The 13,762-nt window shown below is 43.6% G+C and overlaps 1 protein-coding gene across 2 annotated transcripts in view; it reads right to left on the reverse strand.

Annotated features, from left to right (window-relative positions):
• Window positions 1-9,527, reverse strand: part of cacna2d2a (calcium channel, voltage-dependent, alpha 2/delta subunit 2a) — a 141,474-nt gene extending 131,947 nt beyond the window's left edge. For both annotated transcript variants that reach the window (XM_068712219.1, XM_068712218.1), the window contains exons 1-2: window positions 9,108-9,527; window positions 3,591-3,672 (exon numbers count right to left, since the gene is read on the reverse strand). In XM_068712219.1, the coding sequence (XP_068568320.1) occupies window positions 3,591-3,672; window positions 9,108-9,223 (198 nt within the window). In that variant the 5' untranslated portion in view covers window positions 9,224-9,527. The remainder of the gene's footprint in view (window positions 1-3,590; window positions 3,673-9,107) is intronic.
• Between the last annotated feature and the right edge of the window lie 4,235 nt (window positions 9,528-13,762).

Raw genomic sequence — 13,762 nt, forward strand, 5'->3', positions numbered from 1 at the left:
TAGCCAACGTCTTACAAAAGAGCAAAACTGAACACACAATTTGTGCAGAGCAACTTATTTCTTACCGCACTAATCACACGACCCTTTAGATTGATCTTCTGACCCGCTGGTGGGGGAACTGGACTAACTACCCGTCTGTATAAAAGGTGAGCAGTTAAAACTAGCTCCACTTTCACCAGCTACAACAGGAAAATGCTACTTATATAGTATTCGAATTATGTCATTACAATTATTCATCAGACAAAGGGGACTACAGAATGAGTAGTTTTACTTATGATGTACATTAAGCTGATAATACTTCTGTACATGAGGAAGACATTGAAGATCTACTACTGAATACTTGTTCGTCCAGAATATCTCTCCGAGTATAGTTATCTTACAGCTTAGTACCGTGAACACGTGTCCACAGGTGTCTAAATATGTGCGTAATGATATTATCTCTGATAAACCATCGGATTGCTGTAATGACAGCATGTGGGTGTAGGCGCTCGTGCTCATGTGTGCCTATTTAGACGGTTCGGAAAAAGCCAGAGGATAGGGAAACAATGCCGGTGTCCACCGCCGCCTCTCATCTCCGCATACTGCATGTAACACATGAAACACAGCAGCGCGCAGGATAATGAGGAGGATAAGGACTATAAACAGCATTCGTCTGCTCACATTTAAATTTACCAATTCTCGTCCCTCCTCTCTATCGTTTCATCCATCTTAAGTAGTTTGACTCTAAATATACACAGAAAACCGCCTGAACATCCATCTCAATTGTCAAGCCATTTTTCATCCCCTCTCTCTCTCTCTCTCTCTCTCTCTCTCTCTCTCTCTCTCTCTCTCTCTCTCTCTCTCTCTCTCTCTCTCTCTCTCTCTCTCTCTCTCTCTCTCTCTCTCTCTCTCTCTCTCTCTCTCTCTCTCTCTCTCTCTCTCTCTCAAAAAACCCCTCCTCCGCTCTAAAAGCCGCCCACTCTCCTTGTCTATCTGCGCTCCACACTCTTCCATTCGAAACTTCCAACTCCTCCGATACATCACTCACCCTCTATCTTCCTTTCACTCCCCCGGGGAGGAATAATATCTTGACCAAACCTGGGCAGACGTATGAATGTGATTTTAAACATTGAAATAACTTCAGTTTTATGTATTTTTGGAGATACTTGAAACTTGCAATATGCAAAAACCAAAAAAAAAAAACACATCAAAACATTCGTTTTTTTTTTTCTCAAGTCGACCAATTCTAAAGATATTCTGCTGGTTCTGTGCTGCCCCGTCTCGGCCTTTCTGTCTCTTTCACCCGCTACCTCACTTGTTAGAAAAAATAAAATCTCGACCGAGAGGAACTGAACAGACCACATTATATTCATCTTACTTCCTTGTCTCTTTCCATGTAAGACAAACTCGAAAATAATTTGCACACACTTTACATTTTTTTTTTTTTTTTTTTTTTTGTCTGTGAGAATAAACTACGCATGAAGAGGAAGGGGGCGCAGAGGGAGGCAATCTTGTTACCAGCCGGCATAGCCCTGGGAAGATTTCTATCAGACACACGTATAGAGAGAGGCATCCATTTAGAAAATGGCTTTTCTAGGCATGCTGGGCCATTTAGCACACCCTGTGACGACTCCTGTTTGGGGCCATGATAAATGTTCTTTCACACCCGCTCTGTGCACACTGTCGGGCCAGCGCGCACATGCTCACACAGGCCCATATGGGCATCCTACACAAGACATAACTGGAATGGACTTCATATTTTTAGAAGAGTCTGGCTTGACTAGGTTCGGCCCACAGAGAAAACTTCAGCAACACGTTGCCTCAATTAGTTTGAATCCACAGAACAGAAAGCACTTAACGCCATGTCAACATCACAGCTCAACACCGGGTCTCGTTACGTTCAGGATTATTCAGCTATGTCCGAGTTTTACAACAAGCAGTCACACATTTAACCAGACATACAGTACATCACTCTAAATATCATAGCGCTGAAACAATTACTCAGCTAATCGATAAGGTGCTGACAGGAATTAATCAGCAACTCCTTTTTTAAAAGCAAAAATACCAAACATTCCCCCGTTCCAGCTGCTCATTTGTGAGGATTTGCTACTTTTTTTCTCTTATTGGATTGTTCAGTCGATATCTTTTGGCTTTGGACTGTTGGTCAGACAAAACAAGCAATTTGATGGCAGCTCCTTGGACTTTTTGGAAATTGTGATGGACATTTGTTCCTATTTTCTAACATTTTATAGACCAAATGATAAGTCTGCTTTTCAGGAAAAGAAACAGCAGAAGAATGAAATATATAATCATGACTTGCAGCCTTTAAATATGACAATTACCACCACCAAAGTCTGCATGTTTAATGAGTTGCATCATATATTATAAAAGTAGGAATATATTTTTAAAAAGTAGAGGGAGAAATGTTGTGACATTCTGGTAAAAATAAATGCCTCTCGAAGTTATTTCTCTTAAGTTTCAGGTAAGTTGAAGGATGACTTGGCTTTTTTTTATCAGTTGAGAAAATTCTCTTTCCTCTTGGGCTCTTAAAACCCTTTCAGAAACCCCCCCCAAAAAAATGCATTGTCACCAAGCTTTAATCAAAATTGGTTTTCATAGTTGGTGAAATTTTGAATTTTGCCTACAGATTTTTTAAATCACAAAGCAACAACACACTTTCACCTTGAAACCATGTGTCATTAGTTTAGAAGTCCACATCAGTAGGAATACTGAAAACATATTTGCACAAACTGGGAAATGCAAATATTTTGATGGGTAAACATCCTCTGTTGTGTGTTTTATATTGGATGAGTGCTACAAATCAACCTCTCTTTGTCATGCAGACGTAGTGTCTGCCTGACATCCACCACTGGTCACTAACCTTTACACCGGCACCATCGCTGTCAACTCACTTTCTCCTCTCTGGGATCCATCAACGTCGCCACCACACTTAACAGCCATCACACTAACCACTGTTACTGCTAGCATTAAAGCCGCCACAGGCATGGTACCGGCTGGATGAATCACACTCACCCATACAGCAATAATGAAGCATTTATCTCAGGGTGCATTACAAACCCTGGAAGCACGGTGAACATGCGCACATGGCAGAAATATGATGAAACGGTGTCAATCACACTCTGTTCAACCATCTGCTCTACAACAAGACAGACACGTGTTACACTCAGCCTCATACGAGGACGCGGACACAAACAACCAACACCATATTCTGCTAAATGTGTCATTTAGTGCTAGAACTTTCAAATTCTATGCTTTTTAAAAATAGTTAAAACATTTTGTTAAGTTGCTAAAATCATTTTACTTGTTTTCCAGTTTTTAAAAAGGTCAAGCCAGAACTATCAGGAGTGATATCTGACTCACAAAAAATATTTGTTGAAAAAAAAAAGTACATTTATAGTCGTCAAATTATCTCAAAATAGAGTTAATACTAAACCCAAATGTCTTTAAAAGGAGGCAATGTGCTCATACAAACACATTGCCTCACAGACACACTTGGAAGCTTATGTTGGACAACCTCGCCCAGTGAAGTCGCGTTGATTAATAATGCAGAGAAAAGTGCCGCGTCACACGCAAGTGTGACGTCAACTTACCGATCTCATCTGCTGAGTTCCGGTGACGTGCTGCAGAACCTTTTCCAGCTCCTTCTCGATGCGTCCGGCCCAGTGAATCATTCTGGGAAATAAAATTAGACATTTTCAATCTGCATCACTCGACATCATCACCTGAGCACGTCATCATCATTCATTTCTCTTGTCATTGGATGAGAGTGAGTGTGTTAGTGAGACCGTGTCAGAATGAGTCCCGACCAATCTTTGTGCGTCTCTCTTTCTGTTGTCAGACTGCCATGCTCTCCCCCTGTCCTATCTGGACGCGTCCCTGTCCTGCCTCTCCTAATGTCTGGGTTAATCATCGGCAGCTTCCATCTTGCATATATATGGTTCGGCCCTGGCAGGACTGGTAGCAAACGTGCCTGTCTTGGCTCGGCTGGGATCAGTGGCTCTGCAATAAAACTGCTCAGGTTTGACAGAAATGCACCCTAAGCAGGAGCTGATCTCTGTTAGACGGAGCCAAGTTTGGAATTAAGAGATCAAACGGCTCAAGCTCATCACTGTATATCTCCCAGCAAGCAACAAATGACTTAATGGATCAAGATTTTCACTAGATTATTTCAAAGCAGCAGCAGGGGCTAACCGGCCAACCTGGATACAAGCTGAACAAAACCACAAGTAGATGGCCAACAAGAAATTCTCACTCCAAAAAAAAAAAAAAAAAGAAATTCCATTATGAAAGCTCATCTTTCAGCAATCAGATGAATAAATTCTGTCATGCGTTTGCGAGCAAACCACTGACTCTCTGCCAACCTTTTCCTGTCAGCAGTCTGCAGATAGCTAATCACTAGCATCAACAACACAACAGAGTCGTTTGTCTTTTAATATGATGGCTGAGACAAATGTCATCTTTAAATGTCAGATTTGCTCAGAAGACAAGAGGGAAGACAGATTTATTTAATTGCACAAGTCTGCCGAGTAGTGACAGCGCTCGCCATGATCACACAGCCGGAGCGGGCCTCGTCGGGAGTTTAACAGCAGAGCAAACACGCCAGGCGCACTGGCTGTGTTTACGGGGGGGGGGGACAAGATTCAGAGCGAGCGAGAGGAAGCCTCGGAGAGGACGGTGCGGAGCGGGACCGCTGGGGAGAGGCCGCCGACTATGAAAAGGTCACCTCGATATGAAATGAAAACAAGCTTACAGTGAGAGCAGAGCCGAGGAGGACGCAGTGATACTAACAGTGAGGGACAATACCTCTGCCCCGAGCCACGCAGACTTCTTACACAACTTCATTAGGCTACACACACACACACACACACACACACACACACACACACACACACACACACACACACACACACACACACACGCACATTGTCTGTATTTGTGTGTGGGTGTATATATACACAGAATGACATGCAGAAAGAGGGCCTTATTTCATATATTTTAAGTATATGTAATAAATACACATATACCGTAGAGCTGGGCAATTTTGGTGAAGCAGCACAGTATTGACCCAATCAATCATCAGAAGATTTCTTTGATTTGATTGATTTGACTAAATTGGGTATTACTGTTTTCATGCAATATTTGATTTGAACTAAGGGTGGATGATCTATAAACGTGGACGACATGGCTAAGCAGGAAAAAAGGTAAATCCTGTTCAGTTCACTCAGCTAGAAATAAGGCTGGGCAATGATTCAGCTAAATAATAGTGATGTAATTCTCATATCAAAAGATCTTTTACACAGGTGTGTAAATTAGTGAGAACAAGCGGACAGCTTTTTTGTCAGTTAAAGTTACTACGGGGAACTTTCATGTTGTGTTGATGTTGGCACTCCCTGTGGACAATGGCGGTAGTGTTTCTGAGCAGCAGATTCCCTTTAGAGAACCTTTTTATATTACTGCAGCAGGGTCTGACGGTAAGCTGCTCTCAGTTCTGGTGCTGGTTCTCCCGTACATTCCTTCCCTCCAGCGGACCAAGCTATACGGCCTGGGCCTCCAGCAGCGTGGTGTCTGTGTTGGCTACCAGCGGGGACCGGGGGAGCAGCAAGGGGAAGCTCTGCTCCTGGCTGGAGGAGGAGATGCTGCTGCCAGGCACAGAGCTCTCCACCTCTGCGGGTCCAACGAAGCAGCAAGGCCGGATCTGGGTCTGTCTGGAGGCCCCACAGGAGTCCGAGCTAAAGGGGTTTCTGATGAACCTGCATGATTTTTGTCTGATTTTGCCGGAATCGGACCTGGTGGCACCGATAACGAGCATTAAGAATAACTATATAGAAATAGCCAATCTTCTCGCCGATGGTCTTGTTTACTTATATAGGCTGTTTAGAGGCATCAGTATCAAATTGAGACCGTTTCATAACCAGTTAAAAGTTCCTCATAATAAAAGAAAAATTAAAGAGTTAAACGCTTGAGTAAATAGTATCAAAAGATATCGTTAAAGATAATAAAAAGTGATAGTTACTGCAACATTAACGTTGCCCATGTTGCCAACCTCAGTCAAAGACAATTAAGATGAGTTCGGATGAACACCCTGTGTGTCAGCCACACACTTGTCACTATCAAACAGGCAAAAAGTAAAAGGTGAACTATTGAGTCCAGTGACATCATTGTCTGAACTGTATCACAATGACAAAATACTCAGGCGACAGTAAGTTTTGTATCACAATCCAAACACGTGCCAGAAGTACAGACACACCCGCACACATTAGCCTCGTCACTCCTTCCTGCTGCTTTCATATTTTTTTTTTTTAAATCTATTTCATTACATTCAATACAATAAGTCTAATCAAAAGCTCACTTAAAAATGCAGACTGATGTGAATGATATAAGCGACACGCAGCAACAAGTCGACGATGGAACCTTAACGCAACTGACCTGCATCAGGCGAGATCACATGAAGTTCACATTTAAAGGCTCTTTTGTAAAATGCTGTATGAGAACTTGACATTTATGTTAGACTAATGCTACATCAAAAGAGAAAAATATTTCACTGTCCCAAACGTGCAGAACCCTCAATTCAGTATCAACTACTGAGATACAAGGAGACACTTGTTTGGCGAAGTATATTGAGGCTTAATCCTCAATGAATGCTTGGAGACCCTCTGTGTTGAGAACGCTGGGATCTCTCTTAAAAACAGAGAAGTCGTCACTACATGAAAGCAGACTGATGCTATCTGGCTCTTTGTAGTCTGATGTAGTATAATATCTTTGCTATTCGGCGCCTGTGTTTTTACTAGTTTCTGTGTATTATGGCTTATGTTAGTAACGAAAACATTATGGGAAAATTCGTGATGAAATGGGTTTGGATGGATGACCTGTGTGTCAGCCACACACACACCGTCACCATATTCGTTCTGCTGCAATGGGTCTTGTCATTCCAAGTGCAACGCCGAAATATCTTTCAGGGCAAGAGGTGGACTATTTTCGCATGTGTGGAAATAACGAAATTTGGAGGAAATTGCTCTGAGTTTCATATAGACTCAGCTACGCCAGTATATTTTACATTCCTGAAGAAGATTGGACATTTAGATTACAGTTATTGAAACCGGTTTCCTCCACATAAATGAGAAATGCAGAAATAATTTCCCCCCCATGCAAACATTTTCTACCTCTACACACACACACACACACACACACACACACACACACACACACACACACACACTATACTATTAACATAACACTGCAAAAAAAAAAAAAAAAAGGTGGCAACATGTAGAAAACGTACTCTTTCTTAGCCCTGCTGTATATCTGAACTTTATTTTATTCGTATTTTAATCTTATTTAAGCTAGACCTCAAACACACACTTGCTCCAACTGGTGTTTGTGTCAGGCCTTTACACCCGATGGACGGCCTCAGCCGCTCCCCATACACTTCAACTAGGTAACTGGCAAATAGCACATCGATGTGGGTGACACGATACCCAGTTTATAAAACCCAAGAGATGCCTGAAAATAATACAGGGTGCAAATATAACCAGACCTAGACTATTTGTCTTATCTAATGAGATTCACATGGTTATATTACAATGGTGACTGTATTCTAGTATAGGTCCAACAAATAAAAAACAAAAACGAGCTGTATTTGCAGGGAAAAGTAGAGGAGATATTGCTGAGCATTTTATGAATTAACTACAGGAATCCGATTGAATTTGTTCACCAAACCTTCGACATCACATGTCTTTAATGGCGCTCAGGTGATCGAATCGATGCAGCTAATTGTCCTTAAAAGTCAATCAACAAGAGGCCTAATGTAAGATTAGAGATTTTCCTTTGAAAGTCACCTTGGCCATCAGGAATAACAAAGAGATCCCCCAGTGGATGAATCAGGGAGGAATCATTTAGATTCTCCATTTCTGTGAACCTGACTGACTAATCATCATCACGACGGGCTACATCGTGTTCCCATCAGATCAACACGTCATCACGTAAAGACTTGAGTGAGGAACTTCTGCACTGGCTTCACTGGGTTTAATACTGGACCGCAAAAACTGAAAATGTAATATCAAACCAAGCAACTTTCACTTTAAAAAGAAGAAGAAAAAAAAAAAAAAAAAGGCAAAACATTGTTTGAGTAGTTCGACAACGCAAAGCTGGTAAACTGAAGCGCGTGCAGACGTGATGTTTCCGTCTGTCTCCGTGTGTCATTCAAGGTGAAAGTATTACCGCGTTCGCATTTTGGAAGAAATTGATACAACAATTTCCCAACAGGTGCACCCTGAAAAAGTCCAACAATAGTTTACACAGCCGGATGCTCAGCTTGCTGTGACTGCATGCGCGAACCAGGATAAAGCAACACTGACATAAGTGCGTCTACATTTCAAATAGAATTCTTTTAACGGGAAAAAGGTCTAGTTTCTGATCACTACAAACATGACGCCACATTTGCCCCCGATCAGAGTCTATGCAAGTAGTTTTGGAGTTTTTGGTAGACACGAGCCGAGGTGCAGGTACTTCAGCTGAAGGTTTAAAGACCTGGCGCTCCTGCGGCATTAACTAATTGGTTTTGTCCCTATCCCGTTAAAAACACCGGTGTATCCTGCTGTGGGACAGAGATGATTATTGGTGCGTGTGCAGTATCCAGTGGAGGACTTTTAAGACTAGCCTCGTTGTAGCTCAGCCTATCCAATCCATCATGCGTAAATGGGATATTCTCCCCTCCCTCCCATGCAGCGACGGCAAAACAACACCGTGACTATTATCATCAGTTTATTTGTATCCCTGTGGATGTTCTCATAAATGCTTGCTCGTGTGGTTTATTCGCCAGGGGCACCTGTGCATGATCCCTGTAGCCTGTTTCCGTGTTCAAATTGAATACGGCTTTGGGTATTTAAATGCCACTGCTCACACAAAAACAACATAGAGGCTTCGTGAGAGCGAAATTCATAACGCGGCATCAGAGACGGAAACTGCGTCTCCTGTGTTTCAACATCAGGGACAACAGCTCGGCTCGCGCCAAGGTAAACGGAGCTGCATGTGCAGGCTTGACGGGGCCACCTGTCCTAGATCCGCGCTCCGCGCCCCGGTTTATCCCCCAAACGGTGAAGGGTACTTACGTGTAGTGCTGGGGGAAGAGGTGGGTCCCGTCTGTCGGCGTGGAGACGCATATGATAAGTACAGTTTGGATTGTGAAGAGGCAGAAAATACCGTACGATGGCGCGCAGATCGCCATTTTCCATTAAATATTCAAGAAACTGGGATAAATAAGAGAAGGACCGGAAGGACAGTCCCTTGCAGCTGAGCTAAGAATAACCCAGCTCCAGAAGAAAGTGTGTGGAGGGAGGTGATGGTTGGCGGAGGCTTCTGCACACTTCAGCCGGCAGTGAAATCTCAATCAGAGACGCACAGAGGATTGGCAGCTGAAGACACGGGAGATCAGGATCAGGAAGATGCTCTGCCGCTGCTGCTGATGTGCCTGCCTGCCTGTTTGCGCACTCGCTGTCCTCCCTCCCTCTCCGCCGCCGCACATTTGCTCCTTTTCTCTCCCACTCTCTCCAATGTAACAGCCATACAGAGTAAAGCTCGCCACCACAGGGATATAATGTTTCCATTCTGGTTTTCATAATAAAACAACAAACAATTGATCGGATTTAGGGCAATATAGAGGATTTACGTGAAGGGAGAGTGGGAATGCTAATATGTAACCGTTGTATTCTCAATAAAGGGCCTTCTGGAGAGCATAGTTGACTACATTGAAATATCATTGACAGATCAGAAGTAGTGCACTTGTTTTGCGAATATATAATACCGGGGCGACTCGGGAAATGGCTTCCCTTGTAAAATATGCCAATTATTGCGCACAGATTTGGCATAACATCCAAACATTTGTTCAAGGACTTTTTTTTAATCGTGTTTTATTTTGAAGGTCCAATCACTTGACTTCCTGTATTTAAACAGCTTATCTGTGGCACTCGACTCAGCTGTTGACACAAGCGGTCGTTCCTCCGTTCAAACATGCAATTCCTGTGCGACAGACAGGGGCGCGCATCGGGCCAGCTCCTCTTCCTCCTCATGTCACCTCTCCGTGTCCTCCTCAAACTCGGAATTATGAGCCGGAATCAGGACTTTATGTTGATAATTAGAGACATGACTCTAGAGGGGCGGGTTGTAATAACTGGAGTGTAAACATCCAGCAATCACCTTGGGGCTCCTCTCAAACTACATTTGTTCTTCCTATTAGTGCAGCTAGTACCGTGGATGCACATTTAAATGAATGCATGGAGAATTAATAACCTCATTCTGGAGACACCTTGCGATTGTATATGCTGTCACCAGCTATTTGGACGAGGGGTTTGAAATGTAACTAGGAGGGCAGGGCATGTCTCATTGCTTCTTGTAACTGGGGGCCTCTGGATAATCATAAGCTTGTTAATAAGGTATATTTTAGTGGAGCAAGTTTTCCTCTGGACATAAGTCAGATTCTGTTCATTTTAAGGGTAAACAAGGAGGAGAGATGCACTGAAACCTCAGAGTAAATCTAATTCAGCACGAAGTTACCCTCCGGAGAAGTGAATATCTCCTTCTATCAGCCGTGAGTGCGTTTGTGGCTCGAGCACATGTGCGTGGCATTGTGTGCGTGTGCGTGTGCGTGTGTGTGTGTGTGCGTGTGCGTGTGTGTGCAACTGTACCTGTCTTTTTACCTTTCCCTGCACTGCTGTTTGTTCTCTAATCTTCTAACTGGAGGGCACAGAAGCGCTGGCACACTTGCACCTAAACAAAACACATTTCCATCCATGCGTTAAAGAAATCACAATAAAGATATATAGCTTTTTACATGATGTGTTCCAGGTGTGTTTCTGTCCCCACAGTCCTTAGCACATAATGGTGCTCAATGTTGGGGGGGGGGGTTTCAGTTGTCTCCCAGTCAAATCCCTGGTTCATGACACTGCTCGGGGAGTCTTACATCTCATAGCTAATTCGCTGGACACAAGTGGAGACGGACAGTCTTGTGGCTGTGTTGTCCTTGGATAGTCAGTCAGCAGGGGACTCGGCAGGGTTGCTGCACTGCATTTCTGTCTCCTCGCTGACAGGGAAGCAGGGCTGTTTTGGTAGAAAGGACACACTGCAGGGCACAGGCCTCAGCAGGAGAGCAAAAAAAAAAACCCACCTGATGGCGGGGATGAGAAGCTACAGCAACGGTCCCCTGCTTATATACATAGATGTCACGGATCATTCAGTGAGAACAAATATCTAGCCTTGTTCCTCGGGAGGTGAAAAAATATGAAATCTGCTTTTATTTCCCAGAGCTACAAGAGTTTTGAGACATATCTTGAGCAAGCGACTCGCCCTCATCCAGCCCTCCAGACAAATCCGAGGCAGAGAGCCGGGAGACAGTGGTGTTTTGATTTATTATTATTCCCTATGCAGAGAAAAAAAAATAACCTTAATTGATGGCTACTCTCGCATATTAATTTACAGTACCACACTTCCCATCATGACATTAATGATAACAACAAACAGATACTGGTAGAGTGATGGAGCCTTGCTGCCTCACACTCAACATATCTGCTGACTCACAGCAACCCTTTCTTTTCTCCTTCCATTGAAACATACATTAGGCACACTTATCTCAATTTACCTGGCTCATGGGGCCTGGGGAAAGAAAAACGAATACAAATTAAATTTTGAGTTAATGCACAAATATGTAGTTCTCTCTAACAGCAAGAGCAGAGGTTGTTTTTTTTTTTATATCTAGGCACACAAAACATCAGGGGGTAGAGATGTTTCTCTGGAGAAATAGGACGCCTCTGGCTGTTCTGCAATTGCCGAGACCAAGAGATGATCGGCAACTAATTTAAGCAATAATTTCTGATATACTGTATGGCCTTGTCACACTCGACTTCGTCACACGGTTGCTTTAAATGCGATTTTAATTTCACCTGCCTGAATGTTTGTGGTGATGGTAGTGGGCTGAAGAGTGGCAGATAAAAGAGTTGATTGCCACCCTGGGGCCTTGGATCTCATTGAGCACGCCGCGATGCTCATAGACAATCCACTCTTTATTAGAGCTGATCGATAAAGCCAGCTAAGGGATCCGCTCAGCGAAAACACACAGATCAATGCTCGGCTTCATCCTCCGAATGGTGAGAAAATGCAGACAAGAGGCGGTTCTCAGCCGCTCAGGGTCTCTCTCATTGGCCGTGCAGTTTCTCCTGAAGAGATTGACCTGCCAATCTGTTATTGATCCAGGGAGTTGAGAGGAAGGAGACGGGCCTCGCTGTTCTGTATCAGACTTTCTGGGGACCGCTCCCCCAGACAGAGGTCGAGTAGGTTGGAGTAAAATTAATCACTCCTTGTTTCCCCTGTCTCCAGGCCTGGAGGAAGTCACTAGTAAAGGCGCACCCCACACATCCAGACACAAACACACACACACACACACACACACACACACACACACACACATTGGCTGCTTATCTTCCTTTTCCTCTACCTTATCCATCTTTCTCTCCTTCCTTAACCTCCTCCTCCGTCTCTTTCTGTGGCCTGTATGCTGATGTTTTGCTGCGCTGGACAGAAAAGTGAGGCTTCACACTCTGTAAAACCTAGTGTAGTCAGCATGCTGAATGCTAAGATTTTATATTTCTGATTAGAGAAGGACCACGCGTCGCATTCGCCGCAGATGATAGAGGCAGCTGCCCTTGAGAGAGAGAGAGAGAGAGAGAGAGAGAGAGAGAGAGAGAGAGAGAGAGAGAGAGTCCAGACGCTCTCAGCAAACTTCAATGATCCCCTCAAGTGCTCTCTGTAAAAACAGTTGCATGATATACTGTCACTCATTTACCACGCACATTCTATGAGGGCTTTTTTTTTTCTTCTTCTTCTTTGGAGTAGTGTCGGCGTGCTCTTGTCCTCTACAGGGATATATTGAAGAGATCGGCAGAGTGATTCCAGCAATCAAGGTTATCTTCCCTCTGTGTCCTTTTTGGCTTACTCTCTGCTCACCTCACAGCTTATCATCCCATTTAGTTACATCCACTCACCAGAACAGAAAGATCCAATCTGAATCCCACACAGACCTCCATGTTTACATAAATATTTGTATATCATCCTTCCTTATTTGCTTTATTCTGTAATATTGCCAACATGACCTCAACGCTTCGCTAATATCAACAAAACAAATGTCTCATTCAGACCACAGTGGCCTGCATACCTCCTTTACTGTAAAATACAAACATACCCAGCGATGTCGGGCCGCAAGGCACTCTGGGACTTTCATGCTGAAATGTCAGAGCGTTTCATCCTGATTGATGATGACTCACTCCCCTCGCTCATAGTCTGCATGAAAGAGCAGCGCCAATTAATGACCGAACCTCCTCACGTGCAACAGTAAGAAAACAACCATTATATATCAAATGTTTCAGCGCGGCACGCAAACGCCGCTATTCTGATAAAAATACAGATATTTATGATGGAATATATACATTTAAGGCTACGTTTTATCAGCCCCCAGAGAATTCCCCTCCATCCTACCCATATAGTAAAGTGGCTGCATGTGGAAACAGAGCAAGACTCAGCACTCATTGACATGCTCTACTAGAGGCCTAATAGCCCCTGGGTAATGGCCTCTTTGGTCTTCAGGAAATCCTCCCTCATGCATACATCAAAGCTGGGATTGAGAAGGATAGAGAGTGGAAAATAGAGGGGAGGAAAGAGACATCAGTGCCACACAGGGAGAGGAGAGAGGAGGTGAAGTTAACACACTAAAGTAAGCTCC

Source organism: Cebidichthys violaceus, unplaced genomic scaffold (assembly GCF_023349555.1).
Source record: "Cebidichthys violaceus isolate CVI_PGR_0920_01 unplaced genomic scaffold, fCebVio1.0.p SCAF_17, whole genome shotgun sequence".
Classification (NCBI taxonomy): Eukaryota; Metazoa; Chordata; class Actinopteri; order Perciformes; family Stichaeidae; genus Cebidichthys; species Cebidichthys violaceus.